The sequence below is a fragment of the Atractosteus spatula genome, chromosome 2, assembly GCF_055471065.1.
Source record: "Atractosteus spatula isolate fAtrSpa1 chromosome 2, fAtrSpa1.hap1, whole genome shotgun sequence".
NCBI classification, from domain to species: Eukaryota; Metazoa; Chordata; class Actinopteri; order Semionotiformes; family Lepisosteidae; genus Atractosteus; species Atractosteus spatula.
Genome location: NC_142707.1, coordinates 30,509,894 through 30,535,257, shown reverse-complemented (window position 1 = coordinate 30,535,257; position 25,364 = coordinate 30,509,894). Strand labels below are relative to the sequence as shown.

Below are 25,364 nucleotides of genomic sequence, written 5' to 3'. Positions count from 1 at the left end.
CAGCTACCCACCTGAACTAAATTGAATAATGTTACTTAATATTAATGAATAATGTTTCATGACCTAATTCTCAAGATAAATGGTAAAAAATGGTGCTTTAATTATAAACAATAATTGTACTAAATAGTGGCTCTTATATTAATCCTCCCACTTAAATTTTGAAATTATATATGTCAGTAAGTCCTGAACATGATCAAAGTGCAGCTAACTGGAAATAGACTCACTCACTGTTCCATGAAAGAAGTAATAAGAAATAAAAGATCTGCAAAAATACAAAATTAGTATTTTATTAAAATTAAAGTTAGAATAATATAAATAGAATAAAGCGCAAAAAGGGATTGTGGAAAAACTGCATTTCACATTTCAGTCACATAGTGACAATCCAGATGGAAAAAAAGGCTGCAGAAAATTCTGACTTTGTAGAAATAAACAAAATTCAGTTGAGATACTATTCATGATCATGTTCCGATTCATTAAACACAATATTGTTTGATAAACTGTATTTGTCAAGTATCATTGTCATTGATCCCATTAGTAAAAATGTTAAGGGAATCAAATATTGTAAGCTAAGAAATAAGGTGTCATTATGTTTGCAACAGTATATTGTGTAAATATAAAAATGGAAAAATTATAGTCTTTTCTTTTGCAGTCGAAACCACTCTGAACAGATGCGATGAAGACTGTTTGCGTCACCCACCCTACACTGATTAATAGGGCCAAAATCCCATCCCTAAGTACTTAATTAGCTAAGCCCTTCCACTTAGACAGATGGACTATCAGAAAAGCCTTTTGGAGTTGAGCTTACAGTATACCCGTAGCAGGCATTTGCAAACATACAGCTAATAACCTGATCTTCATCTTTTTTTTCCATAAAGAAAGCTCAGTTCACAAACAGTGAAAACAACAAATCATTATTAGTTTTTAAATGAGTGGCATTACAGAAATATTACTAATTTGAAAATGAACTGTTCTTCTTCTGTGCTCCTTCACACCTAATGTGTCCAATAACTACTGTTCTACAAGTCTGATCTTCCAGGTCAGGGTTGTGTGCGTTCAGAAAATGATAAAATCTGAACCTTATCCCCTTGCTTTAATGCAGAGTACCCTTAAGACTAGTTAAGACAAAATTGCACACCACTCGCTTTTTTGTCTTGCTGAAGGTGAACATCATTTGAAGATGCACAAATACAAGAATAAATCACAAGTATTTATAGAAAAGTACATCTCAGTAAGGTATCATTCTGTTTCATTCTAGTTTTAAACAAACTAGAAAAGGAAACAAACTCTGAGGCATAATTAAGTCACATGACCATCCTGTTCATAATACAGTATAACAGACTACTTGTGAATGCCTGCTGTCAGAAGCTGTCTTAAGGAAATGGAAATATTCAAAATTATTTCAGCTTTGTAGGGCATGAGTTGAACAATAATTAATGAAAGGAAGGGAGCTTGAAAATGAATAGCACAGGACTTTACAATAATGTAATAGGTATGCAACCAGAGTCACAGGTCAGCGGTTTCCAGTGGTTCTCACAAAACAAGAGCAGGGTAAGCATTTTTCATGAAAAACACTAAAGACACTGTCTTATGTTACTGTAAAGAAAAAAAGGAAGAAGGAAAATATAAATGACGCTTACATTTTAATAATTCAGTCTCACTTAGTTATGTGTATACTGAGTTGTTCATGGTTGCTTTTCAATTTTACCTTAACATAGCTGGACTCAGTGTAAGACAATTCTTTAACTAGGACCAGACTCTCCAGGACTCTGGAAAGGGGGAAGAGGCTGGCTTTTTGTCATAGGGGGTCAGGTGATTGAATCCAAGGCTAAACCAAACACACTGCATTGATGTGGGTCCGTGAGCACTTTTTAAATTAACAAGCAACATACCGTATAAGAACAAAGGAATAAGATTTAGAAGTTAAATGCCTGAAGAAACTAGTATTTGTATACTGTACTGTAAATTATCAATCATCCCTTTTGTATCTGGCACCGGGTAAACAATTTGGTTATTTATATACAGTAAATGTCTTAATTACACATCACCCTTTTATATTTGGCACGGGTAAACATAATATATTAAAAGCAGGAAAACGTCAAGCTGTCAGGGGGGCAGTTTTTATTGCCACATTTTAACACATCCAACTATGCAGAAACATGTCTTTACACTCATTCTAGTTATGAGATGCTAAACATTAACTGGTTGAATATGAGAATTTGGGGGTTAGTTTAACATTAAAAAAGCTTTACAGGAATTCACATCCTCACAAATATGTTTTTCCAAGTCCAGGAATATTCCTCAGAATATTCTATGCTGACTAAGCGCAGACATGAGACAATCTTACCGTTGCCAGATGGACAGTTCTCCTGCGTGAAGCCGTGTCAGAGCTGGTTATGGTCACTTTTGGCCGCTCAGTGCTTCTACAGTGGACAGACTTGTAGGACACTGGGGTCATAGGACTGCAAGATGCTGAACGGGGACAAATGGGGATAACTGTACAGTGGGGTTTTTTTTTGAGTAATGGAGGAGAGGGAGTGGAGATGAAAAACCATCAAAAGGGAAGAGAAAGAGAGAATAAAGCGACTATTAGATTAGCTACAAAATGCAGAAAGATGTGGGTACCAGAACCATCACTTTAAATCTCTTCTCGGGAACAATTGAGAATTTAAAGAACAGGATAATGCATGTCTTTGGACATCTTTTTTTGATGGAATTGCTGTTTTTCCTGTTTTAAGATGATTAATGTCTTGGAAGGAATGAAGCCATTCCATCTTCATTTTTTTCAATGAACACCTACTTTCATGCTCAACTTTGACACATTCTGATCTGAATTTTGGCATCAAAGTACACTGAGCTTGCCAGAATGGGTCTTGTATAAAAACTGAAAAGCAAACTGTAGAAAATGCCAATGCAGATTTTCTGACAAATCATTAGATTTGTCATTTATTACCAACAGCATTTTTGGATGAGCCCCTTTAGGAGACTGCTGTATTCCATTGCCAGGTTCTACAAACATTCCACAGACTGTACCATCTCCAAATCTATGTACTATTTTCTTTTTTGGAGGGGGTTAGGTTCATAGCGATGGCTGAGTTACACATTGCAGCTGCTGTGGATTTGAAAAGTGTTAGTAATTAAATCAGTAACAGAACTGCACACTGGAAAAGAAATGGCATGCAGGTTAAAGGTTGTTATTGATGGCAGGGAATAACTGGAGAAAACAGCCAAGGCAACACCAGCACCAGCAAAGCAAATCCCCCTTAGTTGACAAGAGAAACAGAGGAAAGGCTACACATATTTCTTCCTCTCACTCCAAACAACACAATTTCACTCATTTCAAGCATTAGAAAACGCAAAATGCTGAAGTTACCAGGCATGTTATCGAAGTGCACAGCAAAGAATTCATAACAGGAAATGTACCAATTTTGTCTAGTAGACTGCTTTAAAAAAAACCCTAACAATCTCATCTAAATTTGCTCAGAAAGAGGACAAATATATAAAAATATCAGCACTTCTGAATTACCTTTGTTAGAAACATAAAAGAAGTCATCTTACATGCAAACCAGAATCAGTGAAGGCCAATATATATAGTACACATTTGCACAGACTCTTCAAATTCCCAGTTTCATTAAGTTTTATTCTGCTGAATTTTGTCAAATATTGTGCTTCTGCAAATGCACTTCCTAAGAAGTTCTATATTGGCAGTTTTCTTTTAAAACGTTTTCCAAGTTCACCTGCTCTCAAAGCCAAAATGAAACCTGCTCCATATAAAGAAAATACAAAGAAAAGCACTTCTTCGTCTTAACAACCCAAGCTCTATGGTATATGGACCTATCGTGCCGTTTGTGAATACAGATGTTAAAAAATGTTTCCGATTTAGTCATCACTGCCAGGAACCAGAATCTGGAATGTCAGTTTTGCTTTCCATGCATGTATAGTATTAGCCAGTAAACATATATTCTATTCACACATGGGTCTCAGACAACTGCAACCAATGGGAAATCTACCTGTCTCCCCGGACAAAGACACAGCACTTCTGCTCCTGGCCAGGTAGGAATGGGTGGGAGTCAGCAGCCGGCTGACGATGGAGCTCTCCCAAGCACTGAGCTGCAGGCGACGAGCTGTGAGTTATAGGACCCATAGACACATTAGACACAGCAGGAGCAGCGGCATGAGAGCTCATGACTTGCAGCCAGTCAAACAAAATATAAATAAGCATTGACGGTGACCAGATGAATCCTAGCTAGAAAAAAAAAGGCAGAAAGAAAGAGCTAGTATTGCAAATCATACCCTATGCAAATAGAAATGTTTCACTCGAAACATAAAATATCGTGCAGTATTCCACACTTTCACATTTGCTGAGCTCTATCTTACATGCATCAAGTGATAATGGATGCTCTAACTGCAGTGCACAAATCATAAATACAAAGATGCACATTTTAGATAAATATCTTCCCAGTAGTCTGGCAAATCGCTAAGCTTGAGGGTTAATGTGGGCAGCTAGAGTAATTTAAGAATTCCTTATAGAAAGCAGTTATTATAGTCTTGAGAGCTACCACAGCCCAGCTACAAAATAAGGAATGCAAGCTTAGCATCTGCCCCGGTTAACGTGTGGTGACAAAGAAAGCAATTGATGGTTTCAGCTGACAGATTATCATTGAAGGCTTGTGAGGTGAAACTGAGCTGGAAATTGCATACACCTCCCAAAAGGGCCAGTTAATCTGTTAAAACAAGTGTCTCAGACATTCCTTAAATCTGCCAAAAGACACTTTGAAAATGCTGAATGGGCCTTCATTAACTGAAGTAATCCTTTTTTTCTGTATACACTGTATTGTACACATTGTTGCTTTTGATTGTCAGAGCCAAAACAAAAAAAGCAATCAGAATCCTAATAAAGACACTGATCACTATGATAACAAATTAGTTGCAGGAATTCCTTGGTAATGATTTGCCTAAAGCTTGTAATACAGTAATGACAACTGTTACATCTAATACTTCCATCATGAAGAACAGATGTCGATTTTCACTTTTTCTCCAAAAACTACTCACAGCAAAGAATATGAGCATATCATTAAATAAACCTAAATGTATTCATCTAGAATGTAATAGGCAATCTCCAGCCAGTTTAATATTAAACCTTTCAGTGATTGATTTAGAAAGCACTTTCAAATTTGCATCTTCCTCAGAAACACCTGGCCGTCGATCCTGAGGGGGCTTTTCTCTGGAGGAGGTGCGTGGCTTTGACTGAGGTTTATTAAGGAAGGGAGTTCTTTTCTGTAAGGCTGTGCAAACAAACCAAACAAGTTATTGAATCACCACACTGGAAGGGAGTTTTAGTATGTTCCACATTCACTTTTGTAAGTATCCGATAACTGAAGAATACCTTGTGAAAAGTTCAAGTTCTGTATTTCCTTTGATGAATATTCAACACATTAGGAACCTTATGAAATAACCTTTACAGACTGCCTGATTGCTGGTAAAGACTGTCATTGTAAAAGTAATATACAAGGAAACTCACAATGATTTTCATAATTCAAAGTATTTAGTAACATAGTATAAGTATATACAGTAGTAACTACATTTTAAAAAATTGAAGCTTATGTGCAATATGTACAAAGATTTTGCTCCTCTTGGGTCTTTTTTTTTATAGTATAACACCTGTAAAGCAAACAAGAGCCTTAACATTGTAAAAAATACACAAAGCAATTCTCATCGTAGATATGCACATAAAGATGCTGAGGTTCAAAAGCTGTTAAAGAAAAGGTTAATCTCATTCTCTTTGCAAGGGCTTGTACTATTGCTGCATTATTTTTCTTCATGGTTCCATAATTTCATCTAAAACAAAAAAAAATATAAGACCCAAGGAAGGTCTCAACATGAAACAAGGCAGCAGCAACATACAGTGTTATGAAAAAAATGAACAAACTGCAAATGGATGTGAGGTGATGATGATAATAACACAGATGAGTCATCAGAACTCGACATATTACACCAGTGTTTCCTGACTCATAGTTAAACAGGCAATATGATGGTAAAGACAAGCCTTTCAAAATGCAGATGTATAACAGATAAAACAGTGTATTTTAATACACTGTCCAAATTTGAGCTGTCAAACTATGTACTGTATATTCAAAGAGGGCTTTAAAAATATTCTATCATCTGCTGCCGATATACAATATATGTTCTCTATTTTCCACCAAGATAAATTGCACAGAAAATGTATGTTGAATGCATTTTATTTTGTTCTACATTATTAATAAACTATACGGTAGGAGGACAAAGACATGGTCTTCAGAAGCCCAAGAGCAATGTGGGACAGGTAGGTGTCCATTTCCCAGCTGATCACCCCAGTTTTTTAAGAAGGAAAAGGGTAAGAGAACGGACAAACTTTTCACCTGGTCTTGTCCAATGCAGCTTCTAATGACTGTACAAAACCGATATACCCTTACAGGACTTTTTAAAATAAATCTTAATGATGCCAGCTTTCTATGCCTGCTTCATGGTCCTAAAAAGGATTTAGCTGCTCATACATAATCACATATTATTCTTCACGCTGAAAGCGATCGGAGGAACTGTACCTCTGTCTGGAGAGTTTAACAACGTTGCAGACGAGGAAGAGAGCCGCTTGTTAATGACAGGGTCTGCATGTTTCGAAAGATTCACAGTGGAAACTGACCTCCTGTCTGCATCTAAAACAAATGGAAATATTGGCAAGTGACACCCTGATGCAATAACTCAGCACTTGCTCTATCCTACTCATCAGGAACTACTAGGTATTATGGAGAAAGCAATTTAGAAGAGGTGTGAATTTGCGAACAATTGCAGATTGGCCTTGTCTATCTGACATAACAGCCCTGCTATGGACTTAAACTGTAGTAAAAAGAACTGAAAAAGAACGTATCTACAGTGCGGCAAACCATGACAGTTTAAACACACAGTGAATCAAACAGAAAAGAGTGTCGTTTAATAATTTTCTAAAGCACAGATTAAATGTCAATCAAGGAGAACCCTCACAGGAAAAAGAATACACAGTTATTTAATCAGATTTTGCAATTTAATATGAATCACATTTTCATGGCTTGATTATGTGTCTTCCAAAAAATTCCATTCTGTGGTCAGCATCTTTTGTTGCAGAACATTCATTGGGGAACATTAATGCTAACTCAGGAAACAAGCATGTGTTCAAACTGGACTGCATACAGTTTGTTCACAGATCTGCGCAGTTATGTCAAATAACATGAGCCAATCTGCTTTAGGAGGTAAGTTTATTATGCTTTCTATAGTTCTAGTCTATGGTATCTAATGTAAATCATGCACAGTGTTGAGATGCCTGCTACCAGGTGACATACTCCTACATGGTAATATACATTGATGAGGAATCGATATTCACATTGCATTTTTGTACCATATCTGCGAACACCAAAAGCACCCTGGAAGTGGTGCTCCAGGCCTGCTATATCAAGATGAAAGAGGAAAGCGGATTCAACAAAACCTGGACAAGAGAAAAAAAGGAACAGCCAACGCAAGACAATGAATGATCCTCAGAGCGACTAAGCAAATCATAATCATGCAACAGAATGCGAAATAAAGAAGATGGCGATGGACATTAATGCATTAATGAAGTACTAATGAACCATAAATGACTGCTGCTGAAAGCATATCTTAAAAATACAAAACACTAAACTGAATATAAGACTAATGTTTCAAAGATTTCCAATTTTTTAAACTTTTACTTCAAAGAGTATTTCTCATGTCTTTAATTACATGACAAAATCCCACCACTGAGGTTCCTGAAATTAAGAATCCTGGGGGGTGGTTTTATACATTATAACATTAAAGGCCAGGAAGGCCCTCCAAGAGGCCCACAGTTCCTCTGAGATGTGTTACCAGCTCTGCCTCTTTGGTTCACACTGGAAAACTGGAATTTAAATGGGGGGGGCTTAAGCGTCAATCAGAAGGCAGGTGCTTCATTCACTGGCATTATCCTGCCCTCAAGATGAAAACCAGTCAGTGATGTGGGTTACACTTGCACAGCAACACGAGTGTTCACCACCAGCCTGTGTTCACAGTCTACAGTGTGGCACTAATGGGGGCTTCTAGTCATACCCAGTAAGAAACACCACCAGTTATCATCAATGTAATAAATCCTGCTGCTGTAATTCAAAAGCTTCTGAAATAAAGGACCCCCCAACAGTGCCAATGTGTTGTTTTTGATGCATCTTCTATACAAGAACATCCTATTTCAAACTTCTTTATTCACAAGTATTTGTAAATGTTACAGCAATTTGTTTTTATTTATTCCTTACATACAAACAATTTGTGTATCAGGGAATCGTGGTCACCAAATTCTTATTTTTATAACTCATGGCATGTCTATTTGTGTTTTTAATTTCACTGGGATCTAGACATCCAGGGAACAAAATTAACATTACTCCAGCAGATAGAACATAAGATCAGCTCAGAACAGAGATGCACTTTACATAATGTAATGTATTCTTCAAAGCAAAGGGCTCAAGACAAGTTGCAAGCAAGCGCTAGAAACATCATTTGTCATCTAGTTACCAGCCTGTAAACCTAGTGAAGAATCCATGCTTTATTAAAAATGCCAATTGTTGGTAAAAACCTGGTAAAAAAAAATCAATTTAAACATGCAGGACAGGAATATTCTGCAATGTTTATGTTTCTTTAATCACATTAAAAGTAATGATGAGTTTGTACTGATTGAAAGCACACCTGTTTCTTTACCTTCCTCTTTGATTTCCTACACATTCTGAACAAAAGGATTGCCCTAATGTGAAGAAGAGAGACATTAAAAGCTTCTGAGGTGTTATTTACCACTGGAATGGATGCCACCGCTGTGAACAGCCCCTCCCCATGACCAGCGGCTGGGCTTCTGCTTCACCTTTTGGCTTCTCTCAATTGTCCGCCGAACCACGGCTTCATGACGCTCCTGGAAAAACACACAGGAATTCCAGCTGGCAGTTGACATGTGGAATTAAGTTAACAATGCTCTTTGAATCCTTCCTTTCTGCCTCAACTCCTGAGATCATAATCTGCAGCTAGAGCCCAGCCATATCCTTACTATGTACAGTACATTATTTATGACAAAATGATTGCTATTGAAAGTAAAAATAGAAAAACAAGTACTAAACTAAAAAATGGTACTACAGTGTTATTTGGTGTATAAAATGAGAAACAAACAATTTTATTGGAGCTGTTTTTTTATGGCACAAACACATAACTTCGGACTCTTAACAACAAGCTTACAGAAGCTTAACTTTGAATGCAACTGGTTGGTAAATATGCATTTCTCTGGAAAATAAGAACTGAGTATTGAACATTGTAGCCTATATGCACTGACATCACATTACACATGTAGGATTGTGTTCAACCTCTTTCCCACTTAATGAAATCATTAAACCTCATTTGTACCACATGCACTCAGGAAAAGTGACAATGAAACAAATACCGATTTCTTCAACAGATATAGAATATACAGTATGAAAAAGACAACGGCTGAAAGGATTATTTCAGAAAATGTAAATACAAAGTTAAATGGAGCTCTGCTTTGAAAATGATTGTTATTATGTTTTTTTTCTTTAGATCTGTGAACTTGTAGAATTTCTTTTTCCTCTTGGAACAGCTTTTGCAACCTATGCATCTTACAGTAGTTTCAACTAAACGAAAGCTTTAAATAAATTCTGAGAAGTGTCGAAATCTGTGGAGTATTAGTACAGTATATAAAAAAATTACTGCAGTCATCTCATTAATGTGTCTGCAGCCATCCAGGAACAGTCATACTTGTGCAATACTGCAGCAATAGTCCGTTTGCTAGACATCTACTGTATAAAATGCCCTATGGCTACTGGGGCCTGTGCTGCAGTAGTTTAGCCAGATAGGAAGCTGGTAAAAGAGTTGCCAAGCCACATTAGGGAAAATACAAAAGATCATGTTACGCAAAGCAACACAGAAGCCACAAAAAAAGAAAAATATACATTGTGTGGGTTTTCTATTAATTCCAGAATGAGTGAGCTCTGCATACTTTACAGATATGCAAAACTCCTGTGATCATTAATGGAATTTGTTAAGAAAGATGTTAATTAGATTAGTCCAAAATAATACTTAGTTTATCATATGCTAGTCAGGGATGAAATTGATTTTAGTTGAATATTCTTTAATTTAAGGCAACATAAATCCATCGTTAAAAAAACTGAAACCACCCAGGTCAGTTATTCAAGTTTAATTTAAAATTAATGTTTGTTTAATCAGTAACTGTGAAAATTAACTAGGGAGTAAAGTCTACAGTACAGGCTGCTGAGAATGTTCAGGAACTAAAAAAATGTAACACAATGCAGTGTACAAGGTTTCATATGGAGAGGTTTATTATAAAGAAGACATTGTAATTGTGATGTGATTCATCATAATCCATTGAAATTTTATTTTGCACTTCTATCAATATACTTAAACACACAACGGGCTGTGTGTCTTTCAACATTAGAAAATATTTTATACTAAGATCTGGCATGATGATCATATTTAAAATTTTAATTTGCTCTTTATTTATATCACATCTTAAAAACATCCACTAAATACCCTGCATCCACCCCCGAATCATGTTACTTTCTTCTTTATTAAAAATGGTGTCCTACCAAAGACTAACATCATCATCACTTATTCTCATGTGGTAGAGCTCAGTTTAAGCTTCTTGTTGCTTCTTTTACCATTTAAATACCCCTCTCTCTCTTACAATATTTTCTCACAAGTCATGTTAGCGGTCTTATTTTCCATTTGTATTATGTTGAGAAATATTCACACCCCTTGCTGCTGGCTATAATCTTTTCAAACCCTGTCTTCATCTAAGAAGACTGTTGACCGATTTCAGACATAACTCAAGAGACAGAGAGCCCTAAAAAGTCAAAGGATAATTCAAGGACTTGACACACATTTCTCTGACAAAAAGAACTAAAGAAAGAGTGGCTAACTCTAAATATTGAACAGAACAGAAACTATACTAGACCAGGCAGCAGTTTTAATGTTTTGTTTGAGGATTTAAATAGTAACAATACAATTAAAGCTACAAAGCATCCTCTCAATTGCTGCATCGACTGACATGGCAGATCAAAACACAGTTCTTCTGAGTATTTCTTCAGTATTATTCAGTATTTCTTCAGTTCTTCAGAGTACTGAAACAAAACTTTTACACTTTTCACTTATGCAGTTAATATTAATATTAACTTATGTATGTTAATAATGCACTGATAACCTCCTACACTGGTATTTTCCAGGATAAATTATGTAATAATGCAGAAAACTGTATTGAATAATGCACTTGATAACATTTGAACATAATCAGATGCATCTCTTTGATAGTGGGTTATTTAATTGTCAATTCTAAATAAAAAATATCATCTTATATTTGACTTAACTTGAGTGGGACTCATTTAAAACCGCAAAGAGAAGATATTACAAAGTGCTATAACTAATTTACAACTGTTACGGTTCTTTGTATATAACTATTTAACTATATTTATTTTACAACAGTTAACCTTGATACCAGAAGTGTTAACGGTAATGCCCCAAGTGATGATGACTGTAGCTAGGCTTACATTTCTAAACGTTTGTAATTCAGATTCATCAAAAGCCTTTTGTGAAAAAAACAGCCAGCCAGTCTCTGAAACTGAGTGCAATGCTCCAAAGCCAGCTTCAAGACCGCAGTTTGCTCCCACTCTCTAGCCTCAATCCCTCTACTCCTTTTAATAGATATGTGCCTTAAAGAAAACTACAATAAAACAATGCAGATTTAAACGAACTAAAGCTATTTATTTAGCAAGAAATGCTCAAAAGGACTAGAGAAAATCCATCAAGACTGGACGCTGATAAGCAGACCTTTTCTTCTTCAAGTTTCTGTCTCCGTTTCTCCTCAACGGCAGCTCGCCGCCTCTCTTCTTTCACACGCTGCTCCTCGAGTTTCTTTTTGCGCTCCTCCAGATGTTTCTCATAGTACTGCTTCGCCCGCTCCTCTCTTTCTAACAGCGCAGATTCCCGAGCAGCTGAAAAGAAACGGAAAATGCAGCTATTTCTTAAATATTAGCAGTTAAAAAAAGTTGAAGGCTGTCTTAAGACACTAAAATACAACACAACACCTGGCTACTCAATAGCATTAGATTTTTACAGTTTTAGGTGAAGCTCTTCGCTAATTTGTCTTAAACTGGTTTTGAAATATTTTCAATAGTAACAGTGAGGTTAGGATTCACGTAATGCAGACCATACTTTCCAAACCACACCCCCATAATTTTTTAAAACAAGACACATACCCTTTAGTGCAACAGCGTTGAAGCTGAACCATAACATTTTTCCAAATGATGGGCCTTCAGACTTTTAATATTCTAATATTTACTACACTGCTGCAACATTATAGTAGAAGACATATCCACACATCTCTAGAAAGCAGTAAAATATGCACTTTTCAATTATCATATTACCAATAATAACATCGAACTTCTCTAATTTTACAGTACCTTAGATTTTTTTTTAAAAACGTGGCTGTGAAGGATGCAATGTGAAAAATAATTTGACACATTCTAGTTTGTGCTTATTGCATTAGCAATTCACAGCTTTCCTTGAATGGTGAGGCTTTTCATTCTCGTCTTCTTTAAGACTTGTGCTGTGCACATTAATAAAGAAAGGGGGCCTAGTAGAGATCTTGCAGGTACTGTGATGAGTACGACTCTAAACCAACAGAAAACTCAGTCCTTAATTAGGATGCTTTGTATATTGCATATGTACTGATTTTAGGACCTTTTTTGAGCTTCGCTTTACAAATGAAAGTAGAGTGTTTTTCATCATTTCCACAGGATAGGCTTAACTACACACTATTAAATATTAAGTACTGGCACTGGAGATGATGCTGGTGAAATAAATAATGTCAACTGCACTGTGCCACATTAACGGAGATAACAGACAAAGCATATCGTTCACAAGACTTCAACTGAAATAACAGCAATCAAGAGCTTAGCCTACCTCAAATAACAAAAACTAAACATTTGCATCAAATCATCACTATGACATTACAATCAAAGAATATGACAACCAATTCTGAATTCTTTTAAACCTCTCCTTTAAAAATACCTGGACGAATATACTGAGGACAACTTCTTAAAGCAGGATTATGGCCATTGTGCAAATGGTTAGGATTTAAATGGGTTAAACAGGCAATGGGTATGCTCTTGCACCCGATTTTAACATGGTCAGATAAGAAGAACAGGCATTTCCTGTTCCAATGGACATTGGTTGGAATTGGTGGTACCTTAATTTGGAATTAAAACAGTGCAGATTTAACATTAATTATATACTACATTGGCTAACAATAATGACATGAAAAGAAACATTCTTGTTGTTGAGGTGTCTGTGTAACACATTCCTGATAAACTAAGATTCTGTTGTTCTCATTACAAAGAGAATTAGAAAGGGAAAGCTACTGTACAGGTACAGTATATACGAAAGGCACTGAAATGCACCTAGACAAGAATGATGTGCATAATTAAATAAGAAATTATATGCCAGGATTAAACTATGTTTAATGAGGTTTGAGGGAGCTGTGTCAGCATGTTGACTGCAAAAGAACAAGTACAGTAGATGTGAAATCCAAGTTAAAAAGTAGAAAGAAAAAACAATGTTTCGGCAATCGATTCCTATCCAGGTGTTTCCTGAAGGCAGAATTTGCCTCTATTTTTTCATTTACAATAACCTCACTAATCCAAAGGATCCCAATACATTTTAAGGAACCATTTTCTCTCACCACTGACATGCACTACCTACCTGGGTCATTATGCACCAGCAGCCCTAACACACATGAGATCTGGTACAGAAGTGAGAAATTGCTTCACAGATTGAATTAAGGGGAACTTTAGACAGGCCTGACTGCGAGTGGAATTTACCAAGGGGCATGAGATTAAGACCCCTATATTGAGAATATTTAAAAACCAAGCCATCATGGCATCAGGTTTCGGAAATTCTGGTCCAGAGGGAAGAGTGCCACCTACTGGTTCACCAATATCACTTAGATCAGCAACCTGTTTTTCCTTAAAGGTCTCTCATGCCAATACTAACAAGGCCAAAACCGTTCTTTTAGCCTGTCAGTGTATTACATTAGCCCACTAATGTGTATGGTCACTCTTTTTTAGACTGATTCCAAGCAGCAATGTCTTTTTTAAGTGGTGACCAAAACCGTACACAATATCCTACATGCATAAATTGGTACATTTTTCCATTGTTGATTCTGTGAAATCACAGAAGGGGTTATACTAACAACAAGAAACATTAATTACAAGGGAATTGCTGTGTTGAAGGACAAATGGGCAAAGTGCAGTGAGACAAAGCAGGGTAATTTGAGAAATAATTTCTATAAATCTGTGTTATGAAATACTCATAAAACCTCAGACATACAAGTGTACGTTATTCAAGCTGCTCAAACTCAACTATAGACATTGTGTGATGAAGCAGATTTTTGTCTAAACCCGAACACCTTTTTAATGCATTTGATGTTAAATGAAATTAAAGTGCAAATTTTCAAAATGAGAGGTTGGCAAAGACACTGCAAGCAATAACTGTACTCTGAGCAGTCTCATTCTCTGCCATTAGCAGAAAGTTATGTGACCTACTGTATTCATCATTTTGCCCTAGAAAGCTGCACTATGGTGTTAATACTTATCCTTCTAGTACTAGAGAGGAAACAAAGAACAAAGGTCAGCACAAAAGGTTTCTGCAATTACTGCCAGCAATGTTTGTCATCAGTGCCTGACAACCATTAATTTACATTCGTCAATGTGTTGTTGGCATCAATTCTTGTACAGTAAGTGCAATACAGTGTTTTAAGTGGGAAAATAAAAGGGTATTATTTTAGATTTCACCAACTGACCTGAAAACAGGGATTAAGACTTTACATAATTGCATTTATGTAATAAGAGTTGAATAATGTCTCTATTGTTATATTATAAATAATATAGCAAACAGTTAATATCAATTTATTTACATTTGAAAATGTAAAAACAATTATTGAAAACATTAAAAATTACAAAAAATAAAATGTGGCAGATCAAGGCAAAGGGAAGTGGACTGACCTTCTGTAAAAGTACTCTACCAGGATTACAGGCATTGAAATGAAAGAATCTCATTTCATCAGTCATTCAATATTCAGGGGAAAACACTAATCATAATGCATTTAACTGGGGATCATTTTTATTGATTTTGTCAGCCTATTTAACCTTATATACTGTATTGTCCCAGGCCATGTGGAAAGAAGTCTTTTATAATAATAATAAACTTTATTTTATATAGTGCCTTTAAAGGTGGCTTCTCAAAGCGCTTTACAGGATGACAATAACAATAAATAAGAAGATTACAACAATAAATAAGAAGAATACACAAGATAAGACACAATTACAATTACAACAATACAACAATAACAATAGAGGAGACCGTGGAAGGTGGTACTAAGAAGAGCAGAGGGGTGAAGAATGGGACCAGTTAAGAAAAGGCTTTTCTGAAGAAGAAGGTTTTGAGTCTGGATTTGAAGGAGTTTAGAGAAGGTGACTCTCTGATATCCTTGGGCAAAGAGTTCCAGAGCTTGGGGGCATAACAGGAGAAGGCCCTGTCACCCATACAATGTAGACGGGCTTGGGGGACAGTAAGGAGGGCAGAATTTGAAGAGCGGAGGTTGCGAGGTGGGGAGTAGGGCGATAACAGTTCAGACAGGTATTGAGGTGCCAAGCCATGCAGAGCCTTATAGGTGAGCATGAGGATTTTAAAGTCTACACGGAATTTGACCGGAAGCCAGTGCAAGGACTCCAGGATAGGAGTAATGTGAACACTTGCACTAGACCTGGTCAGGATTCTGGCTGCTGAATTTTGGACATACTGCAGTTTGTTCAGGGTAGATTTAGATACCCCAGCAAGTAGAGCATTGCAGTAGTCAATTTGGGAGAATACAAATATGTTGATCAGCTTTTCAGGCACAGTTAATGATAGCATAGGGCGTAGTCTTGCGATATTTCTAAGGTGAAAAAAAGATGTTTTGACAGTATGCTGCACATGTGGGTCGAATGTTAAGCCAGAATCGAATATAACCCCAAGGTTTTTCAATTTAGATTGAAGCTCAAGTACAGAGCCATCTACAGATAGGGTTACAGGACTGCCTTTACGAAGTTGATGGGGGGTACCAATAAGCATGACTTCAGTCTTGTCGCAGTTAAGATGAAGGAAGTTTTGAGTCATCCAACTTTTTATGTCAGAGATGCAATTAGATAGAATAGAGACAGCCACATCAGTGTCAGGTTTGGTATGGATGTATATTTGAGTATCGTCAGCGTAAAAATGAAAGCTGAGGCCATGTGATCTTAAAAGCTGACCAAGTGGGAACATGTAAATGCTGAAGAGCAAGGGGCCCAGTATTGAGCCCTGGGGGACACCAGAGATGACAAGACCAATTTCAGACCTGTACCCATTGAGAGAGACAAAGTGACAGCGATCAGTGAGGTAAGATTTAAACCATTTGAGGGCAGTGTCAGAAACTCCAAACACAGTCTCGAGACGAGAAAGTAAGATGTTATGGTCAACAGTGTCAAAGGCAGCACTGAGATCAAGAAGGATGAGTATGGAAAGAGAACCAGAATCAGAAGCTAAAATATTAGAATATTAGAAAATTAATAAAATGTTAGATGCATGTTAGATTAATTCTAGGTATCCAGAGTAGTTGAACTGAATGTTAATAAAGCTAAAGAAGCATTCAGAAATGCATTAAAACCTTTTTAAATTAGATATTGCCTCCCTTTTTTTATAGAATGGATAAACTGGAGAAAAACTGACCATGCCCTATTAATGATTTCAAATGAGTTTGATTTCAAAAAAAGTTAATACATGCTACATTGATCTGGTACATGAAACAGTCAGAGAGATCCTGTCCACATGGTACTTTAATGATTCAGGAATTTTAAATCTTAACAGCCAGAAAGGTTCCACAGGAAACAGGTACTGTATAGTGTTAGTGGTATACAATAGATCCCCAAATTCAGTTAGGAATTTTAATGCAGTTTTATATAATTAAACCATAAACATACAGTATGTGTATTTATTTTACTTATATACACTGTAGATTAAGAAGCCCCAACAGAGACATCAACCACTGAAACTGAAGAAAAGAAAAGACATGGCTAGTGACTCAGATTGTCAGAGAGCACCTACCAGGACTCAACATATGCTTTTATTGATATATTGATCTTGCTAAATATTAATTAAATAATTAAGGAATTGGCTTTGGCAAAATTTGGTAATGAGAAATGGAATGGGACAGATACAAGATCAGTAGATAATGTATGATAATGGTTTAAAGAGAAAGGCAAATGGCTGGTGTATTTAGTGAATATTTTACTCCGGTAAATAATAAAGCGGAACTCAACATGCTTCAGGCTGAGCAAAGTCTAAAGTATATTAAATAGTACCAGAAGAAGTGGCAGAAAGAGCAGTGTGTAACAGGTAATGGAAGCAGTTACATAAATCTCCAGTGCACCAGGTTATTCTACTAATTGCACTTTCGGAAATACAAGAATATTATCTGTTTTATCTACAATTGTTAAAAAAACACTTCCAGCACTCTATCAAACCTGGGATAATATCCAATTTTTTATAGGAATTTTCTAGTGTAGCACCTACAGTATGTGTAGAAGCATGAAACAACATTACAGAGATTACCTCAATATTTTGCAAACATCTCATGTGACAATAATCAGACTAATAACATTTCTTGGAAAGGTGTCTGGAGTTTCTTTTACAATATGAAATTCTACCCTGATACACTAAAATACTGTGAATCTTTATATCCCATTGATTTTCTGAAGGTGTCCAACATTAGGCTCTAATGTGGCCTGTATTTTACAATTTGTGACTGTGTTGCTTTTCATTTCCTGCTTCAAATTTACAAGCATATTACCTTCTTCAATAAAATAAGACCTTTTTGACACCTTTTTGAATGGTAGTTTGACTTCAGTTATGCTCAACAATCATAACTGAAGAAGCAGTGCTATTTGTCTGATGAAATTGTATACCGTTACATACAATTGTTTATTTTTCCTGAAATAAAATTTAAAAAAACATTAGGAATTATTTTAAGCACACAGAAAAAGCTGTTGCCTTACTGAGCCCCTGAGATAAAACACGTCTGGACTGATAAGGCGGTGTCACTTACCAAGCTGTTTCTCACGTTCCTCTCGCCGTTCCCTTGCTAGTCTTTGCCTTTCATCAACCTTTAATACTAGGGGCTCTGGAGACAGATGACAAAAATCATTAGGTTACACACTGAAGGAAAAGAAAACAACAAAAAGCTAAAATCTTATAAAATATTGATTTGACTCATGTTGCTTAGTGTTCGAGGTCAAATATGTTTATTACTTGTGCATTGAGAAATCCACACACTTGGCATTTTAATATCACAGCAAGAACTTAAATGAAATGGCAGTAACAAAAGGGTAAACATTAATTTTAGCCATTTCTTAGTGCTAGATGCAGACAATGACAAAAAAAAAGATACCCAAGAGCAGAAGAATAAATACTGCACACAGAAAGATGAGGAGTGGGGGATTTGAAGGCAAGTAGAGACTGTATTTTACCTTGTTTATTTCCAGTGTTACTGCTCTGTCCTGATGCAGTAGAAGTAGGGCGATTAGATACTGGGGCTTTCTTCTCGTCTAATTTAGCCTGTGAGTCAGCTGCTGTAAAAAATGTAAACGAGAGAGAAACACAAAGAATGGTTGAGTTTTAACTAAATCAAACAACCTTGACCTTATACTGTAGATATACATGTTTATATAACAAAATAAATCTCTGAATAAAACCATTTATAATTCCAAATGTATGTTTAAGTGAGAAACATTAATATCATCAAGGATTTGTCTCCAGCTTATTATATACTTTTATAACTCTTATTCTGGGGGAAAAACAAAGCTTTGGAACCCAAGCCATATTTTAAAAGTATTCAAGCTCTTTTCTTTTCCAAATTGCTAATTGTCTTCTGAGCAAATGAGTTCTGTTGATAAAAAGGCATCAAACCATTGGACAGCATGTTAAGAAAAGCCCTCAGTAAACAAAAAACATTTATTATGCTTCATTAGTTCAACCTACTCTTAACTATATTAAGACTCACTGGGAGGCTGTTATAAAGCATGAACACGATATTTCCTGCACAAATAAACAGAATGTAATGGTCATAATTAGTGGAGTGGAAAACACAAATATTTTTCAATAACACCCATCCTCTCACTTTATTCCTTCAATTATTACTGCTGACAGTTTCGAAATTTTGTAAATGAGCTGCTGAAATATACTCAGTGTCCTTACTTTTATGTTTACAAACCAATTGTAGAATAAACTGGAGTTGTCTCTTGGCGGTCTGTGTTTGTAAAATAATTATTCCTCTTTCAGAAATCACACTCACTCACATGTACCCTCAAGGTGCTTGCTACAATATTGTTTAGATAGTTTGTGGCTTCTTCAGCTATTTGTTTCCTATATCCATTCATGTTCTGATAGTACAGTCAACCTGACAGCCCCAAATCAGCAATGTATTCTTCTCTTTCTGGACACCTAAAGATGGCAATTTTAACTTCAAACAGAAATAGTACAATTAAGCAAATCACCATTATTAGATTTCTATAAACGAAACAATCTTTATAACACAAAGAAGTGAGACCTTGCTTCTGTCTGATTTACTGCAAATTAGAGTCCAAGCACAGTCCAAGGCTAAAGAAAAAAAGTTTAATGGTCCTAACTCAGAGGAATGTGCTTATGCTTAGCATAATTTGAAGTAAAGAAAAACTTCACAGGATAAAACTAAGTAACTATGGCTTTAAAGGCTTGTGTGCCTCAAAAGCAGAAGACAAAGCATGAATAAAACTCCCTTTTTGTTCATTGTTCTATTCATATTGGATTCCCATAAAAGGGAAACAGGATAATTTCCATGGTAGCCTACTTTACCAATTATGCTTTAAAGCAACTTAAAGACACAAAGGAGAAGACTATACTCCTAAAGATTCACTAATAGCAGCGCTTATGTGTAGTGCAAAAGAAGCATGATTTGCTCAGAACACAATGAGTCAGTAGCAGAACTGTTGAATAGAGAAGCTTACGGTAATAATAATTTGTCCTTTACAATCATACCACCTACTACAGCTTCCAAGGTTCAAGAAGAACAAATGATTTGTGTTTCACAATTTGCAAGCTGGAACCAGCCAAAGTCAATTTTAACGTTGTATGTATACCTAAAGGATTCAAGCTGTACGATTCTGCAAAAGGCCTGGTAGTCCGCTCTCACATCCTGAAAGTCAATATAGGAAATAATTGCTCTGAGTGGTAACCCAAGGTAAGGATTACAGAGGGGGTAGTCAACCTGATATGATCTTTCAAAAGCTAAAACGCCTCCAGTTACACTGGGCACACTACCCTCATCTGTTGTGAACAAGTTAATGTGTCGGTTGATTTCCAGTCCACAGTCCCATCATGATGAAAAGAATTTCACACCAAGTCCTGGAAAAAGAATTGTGGAGCATACAAATCATTGTGTAGCAGCTGTTTCTAAGGTCATTAGCTGTTCCACTGACTAAGGTCTACTGAGAAAGCACTTAAAAAAGATGGATAGTGTTTTCCTCTAGTATACCACTTCCCCGCGACAAACAACATGCATCGCTGACAAATGCTAATAACTTGGAAGAGAGCTTCTGCATCTTTGAATGGGATGCATCTGTCCTTGACTGTGTGGTACACTTTTGAAGAGTCCAAATACACTTTTTGGTGATAACACTTTTTACTGTGCATGTATATACTGTATGTGCATGCAATATTACTGGCAGAAAAACTCAACATACTGTACGAAAACCAGAACACCTCAAGAAAACACAAGCAAACATGGAGAGAATGTGCAAACTGCACACAGAAATAACCCCCACCCCAGGATCAAGCTCAAGAGCGGCGTAGCAGACACTCTGACTGCCATAACATTGTTGCCCTCAGTTGATATCATGAAAAGATAAAGAAGGTATTGTTTCTGCAACCAAATAATGTAAAGCATTAATCCAAGGTCTCATGATATAAACAATCTTACACAAAGTTGGAATTACAACTTTCAAACACTTTCGCATAAGAATTGAAAACATTTGGAAAAAACCTGCAGCTTTCAACATGAATTTCAGCTTCTGAAAACGTTTAATTTTCTAGAATCTTCCAGTAACCATAGGATTGGATAGCAACATGAATCTCCTGTAACACTGCAAAGGACATTTGGGGATGTACAGTGAATTCAAAATGCAGTCAGGTGAAGTGAAACATGGTCCATGTGAGTGAAACTGTCGGCATTCACAACATTAGCACTCCATCAGCCAAGCATCAGACATACCAACGTATCGTATATTACCAAACTAAACCATAGCACGTGGAGAACATAGTGAAACGTAGATAAAACTGTGATAAAATAGACTTTCAGCTTTTTCAACTAGTAACACATATGTTCTAAGAAAGATGCACTTTTAAGGGCATAAGAAAGGATGCAAACGAGAGCAGGCCATTTGGCCCTTCTTGCTCATTTGATAGAGCAGCAAATAAATTTGATCCATTTCTTAAAAGTGCTCTGAGCTTGGCCCACAATTTCCTGGATCCTGGCTGAGAAAGCTGCTCCAGATACCCCCAACTCTTTGTGAAAGTTGTATTGCCTGTTTTCCACCCAAAATAAATTTCCTTTTAGTTAACAATTGTGTCCCTGTGTCCTTGGTTTGTCACTGAGTGTGAATTAGTATCTTCACTCTTAGGATCGTATATACAGTACTTGAGTCAAATCGCCTCTCCATCTTTTTTGTTCTGACAAAAATAGCTCTCTTAACCTCTCTACGTCACGGTCAGCTGAAACCAGGACTAATTCCTGTTGCTCTTTCTAAGCCTATAATATATTTTTTCTGCCCCATATTCAAATTCTATATGCTGTGACAAAACATTGATATTTTCTTACTGCTTCCAAACACTGTTTTATTTAGGACATAGACAAACTTATATAAGCAACCACATTCCTTTCATACTGTATGTTTCAGCATGTTCCTACTTTCTGTATGAATAATGTATTTACTGATTGGAATTTGTTATGTGTCAGTTCAATCCCTAATCACTGCTGTTTAATTAATTAAACAGTGATTTAATTGCTGTTCAACATGCTACTAATATTAAAATATTATCGACATCTTCTATTGAAAAACCTGTGTGAATGATTTATTTAGTAGGTCTAGAATATCATTATCTTTAACCATTTATGTTTTGAATTTTAAGTGTAAAAGAAGTGCTAATACAGTATATTGCAGGAATGCTTGCTTTTCTAGAAAAATAACAGTTTTCATTGATGCACAACAATATCGGTGGGACTAGTCCCTATTGATCCTTCTACACCTTTACTGGATATACCCATGCTGTAGAATATATTCTGTTCATGTTACTTGGTTGCTACATGATTTGTTTTATACAAGGTGTGCATACATAGTTTTTTTTAATTATTAGTTAAATACATTTTTGAAGGATAAATGAAATATTTAAAGAAAAATGATTCAGCTTCAAACAATGACTTGGGATCAATGAAAAAATATTTTGTGATGAAAAAAACAGTTTATTCATGGAAAATAAAAAGCCCACACTTCAGATAAGGATCAACACCCTGACAACTCCTATCCCATGTGTTTCACAATGGACAAGGTGCTCCACTGTGTACATCATTGAGGGTTACCAGCCATTTGGTGTTGTTGAGCTACCAGCATTTAAAGACCTGAGTTACAATCTGCAGCCTAATTTTGCCATCATATCAAATGCTACCATTTGTGCTAAGATCTGTGAGACTGCTTAAAGCATGAATATAAACTTTGGTCGTGTTAATGTAAAGCGGAATGCTTTGCCACCATAACAGATGGATATTGGGCACATCTGGTGATGAAATACAGGCTGAATCTAATGACGCCTACAAAAACTTGTCCAGATTGCTGCTGAATCATGGAAGCAGAATGCAAGCTGCAGTTCATTCAGTCAAAGCAGTCAGGATGGAACACTATGTTCATGGCTGTGGAAGGAATTTGCACATAATGAATGAACAAGGAGAGAGGGCCATCAGGAATGTGTGTACAGCACTCCAAATGAATATGTGAGTAGAAATTCTGTGCTGTGTACATTTGCCTTTGCAAACAAAGTTGATATTAATGTGTATATACCGTATACTTTCTATTACATGTTAAAACCATCAGAGACAGCATTTTAGACTGAATATACTACTCCTAAGGACCTTGTGGCAAAGGCACTGAGACAAAAGAAGCAGTTTGGATGGGTACTGTCCGCACTATACCATAGTGAGAGGATCAACCTTCCCTCTAAAACTCTGCATCCGATTGGTAGATACCCTTCAATGCGGCATGGCATTAAAAATTGTTTTGGCAAAATGCTTGAGGAGTTGATCTTCTTGCTGCTTAAGTTCAAGACTGCCTGGAGCAAGAATAATGGCATCATCAAAAACAGTGAGTGAATTTGTATTTAAGGAGCACAGAAAAGACAGACCCCAGACTGGCTATACCATGTGATGTATGGCAATGACTGTAGTGAAGTGTTCCAAGGCAAACAAGGCAGTAACGAAAGTCCATATATAACACGATAAAACCACTTAGAGGGCTCCATTGCTATTGGAAAACTGTTGCCGTTTTCCAAAACTTTATATATTCATTTACCTTGAACTTGTGATATTTTGCCCAGTAACCAACGAGCACTGCTTATGAATCACATGCCTAAAGATAGGGAAAATTAGATTAATTTTCAATTGACCTTTTTCCTGATGCTGCAACTGGAATTTTAAACTCACTTATTGTAGTTGCGGTGGTCACACAAAGAGAAAACTGTAACACACCTTAGGGGTATCAACTTGAGTATGAACTTGTTTTGGAGACGGAACATGTAACTACGGACTAATATTAATACACTATATTCAAAATAACATTTTCTTATGCTTCGGGGAAAAGCAAATTTATGTACAAATTTATAATTGTTAAAATGTGACTCAGCATTCTAGCAGGCCTATACTGTATGGACAATTGAACCCATTGGATCTGAAAGCTGATGGGCTAACGGCACTCACTCGTTTCCATTTCGGAATGTTTTTCCATGTCATAGCTGTATAAGATCTGCAGTGTATACAGGTTTTCAGCAGGTATATAGACTGTTTATTTTATAATAGAGGTCTTCACATATAAAAGGAATGTAATATAGTTAAAATAATTGGTTTTAGGATGCATTTGAGAGAATTTATAACGTAAAATTACAAGAGAAAATCTCTCTCTATAGGCCACCTCAATGAAATTCTGCAGAGGTCATTGCAAATATGACAACATTAAAGTTTAGCTTAAATACAATACCTTATATTGATTGTTTTAAAATATAAGGAGCTTACTGAAGGAGAATGTGAAGCATACTGACAAATGTAGCATCTCTGCAAGTAGAACTGAAAATGGCTGTCAACCAACTCTATTGATCGGCAATTTAAGAACTTGGCTTTTCTGTGTTTTTGATTTTGAGAAAGTGAAATGATCGGACACAGAACACTAAAGGACATAAAAAATGTACTTTTTCATGTTTGCTTTCTCAAATATTAGCGATGCGTTTGCACTGTGGCTAAGGATCTGCGCCTGTGGCTGGAAGGTTGCCGGTTCGAATCCAACAGCCAGCAGAGGAATCCTACTCCATTGGGTCCCTGAGCAAGGCCCTTAACCCCAACTGCTCCAGGGGCACCGTATAAATGGCTGACCTTGCACTCTGACCCCAAGCTTCTCTCCCTGTCTGTGTGTCTCATGTAGAGCAAGTTGGAGTATGTGAAAAGACAAATTCCTAATACAAGAAATTGTATATGATCAATAAAGTGATCTTATCTTATATAGGCCTTGTTGTTGGTATTGCCTAAATTGCCTAAGAATGCAGTCACAGGTACTAAACTTTCATTATGTATTGAATGATAATTCAAGTATTGCTCTGTAGATATTTAATAATATTCATCCATTTTCTAAACTCTTCATCCAATTCAGGGTCATCAGACAGCCAAAGCCTATCCCAGCAAGCAACGGACAGTAGGTGGGATACACCATTAATGGGATGCCAGTCCATCACCAGGCACACACAGGATGAAACCCCTGTAAACATGGGGAGAACATAAAAACTCCAAACAGAAATTCCACCAGCACCCCAGGTCCGGAACTGAACCCAGGGCCCCAGCCATGCTAACCACTGCACCACCGTGACAATATTAATTATTCGTAATTACA

The 25,364-nt window shown here is 36.5% G+C and overlaps 1 protein-coding gene across 9 annotated transcripts in view; it reads right to left on the bottom strand.

Annotated features, from left to right (window-relative positions):
• Positions 1–25,364, bottom strand: part of map7b (microtubule-associated protein 7b) — a 74,538-nt gene that overhangs the window by 12,514 nt on the left and 36,660 nt on the right. For 3 of the 9 annotated variants that reach the window (XM_088933678.1, XM_088933639.1, XM_088933686.1), the window contains exons 2-9: positions 18,660–18,761; positions 18,239–18,313; positions 11,887–12,050; positions 8,836–8,950; positions 7,391–7,453; positions 6,579–6,689; positions 4,008–4,121; positions 2,345–2,493 (exon numbers count right to left, since the gene is read on the bottom strand). In XM_088933678.1, coding sequence (XP_088789804.1) covers positions 2,345–2,493; positions 4,008–4,121; positions 6,579–6,689; positions 7,391–7,453; positions 8,836–8,950; positions 11,887–12,050; positions 18,239–18,313; positions 18,660–18,761 — 893 coding nt within the window. The remainder of the gene's footprint in view (positions 1–2,344; positions 2,494–4,007; positions 4,122–6,578; positions 6,690–7,390; positions 7,454–8,835; positions 8,951–11,886; positions 12,051–18,238; positions 18,314–18,659; positions 18,762–25,364) is intronic. The other 6 variants (XM_088933694.1, XM_088933668.1, XM_088933648.1 and 3 more) reach the window with 5 other exon arrangements.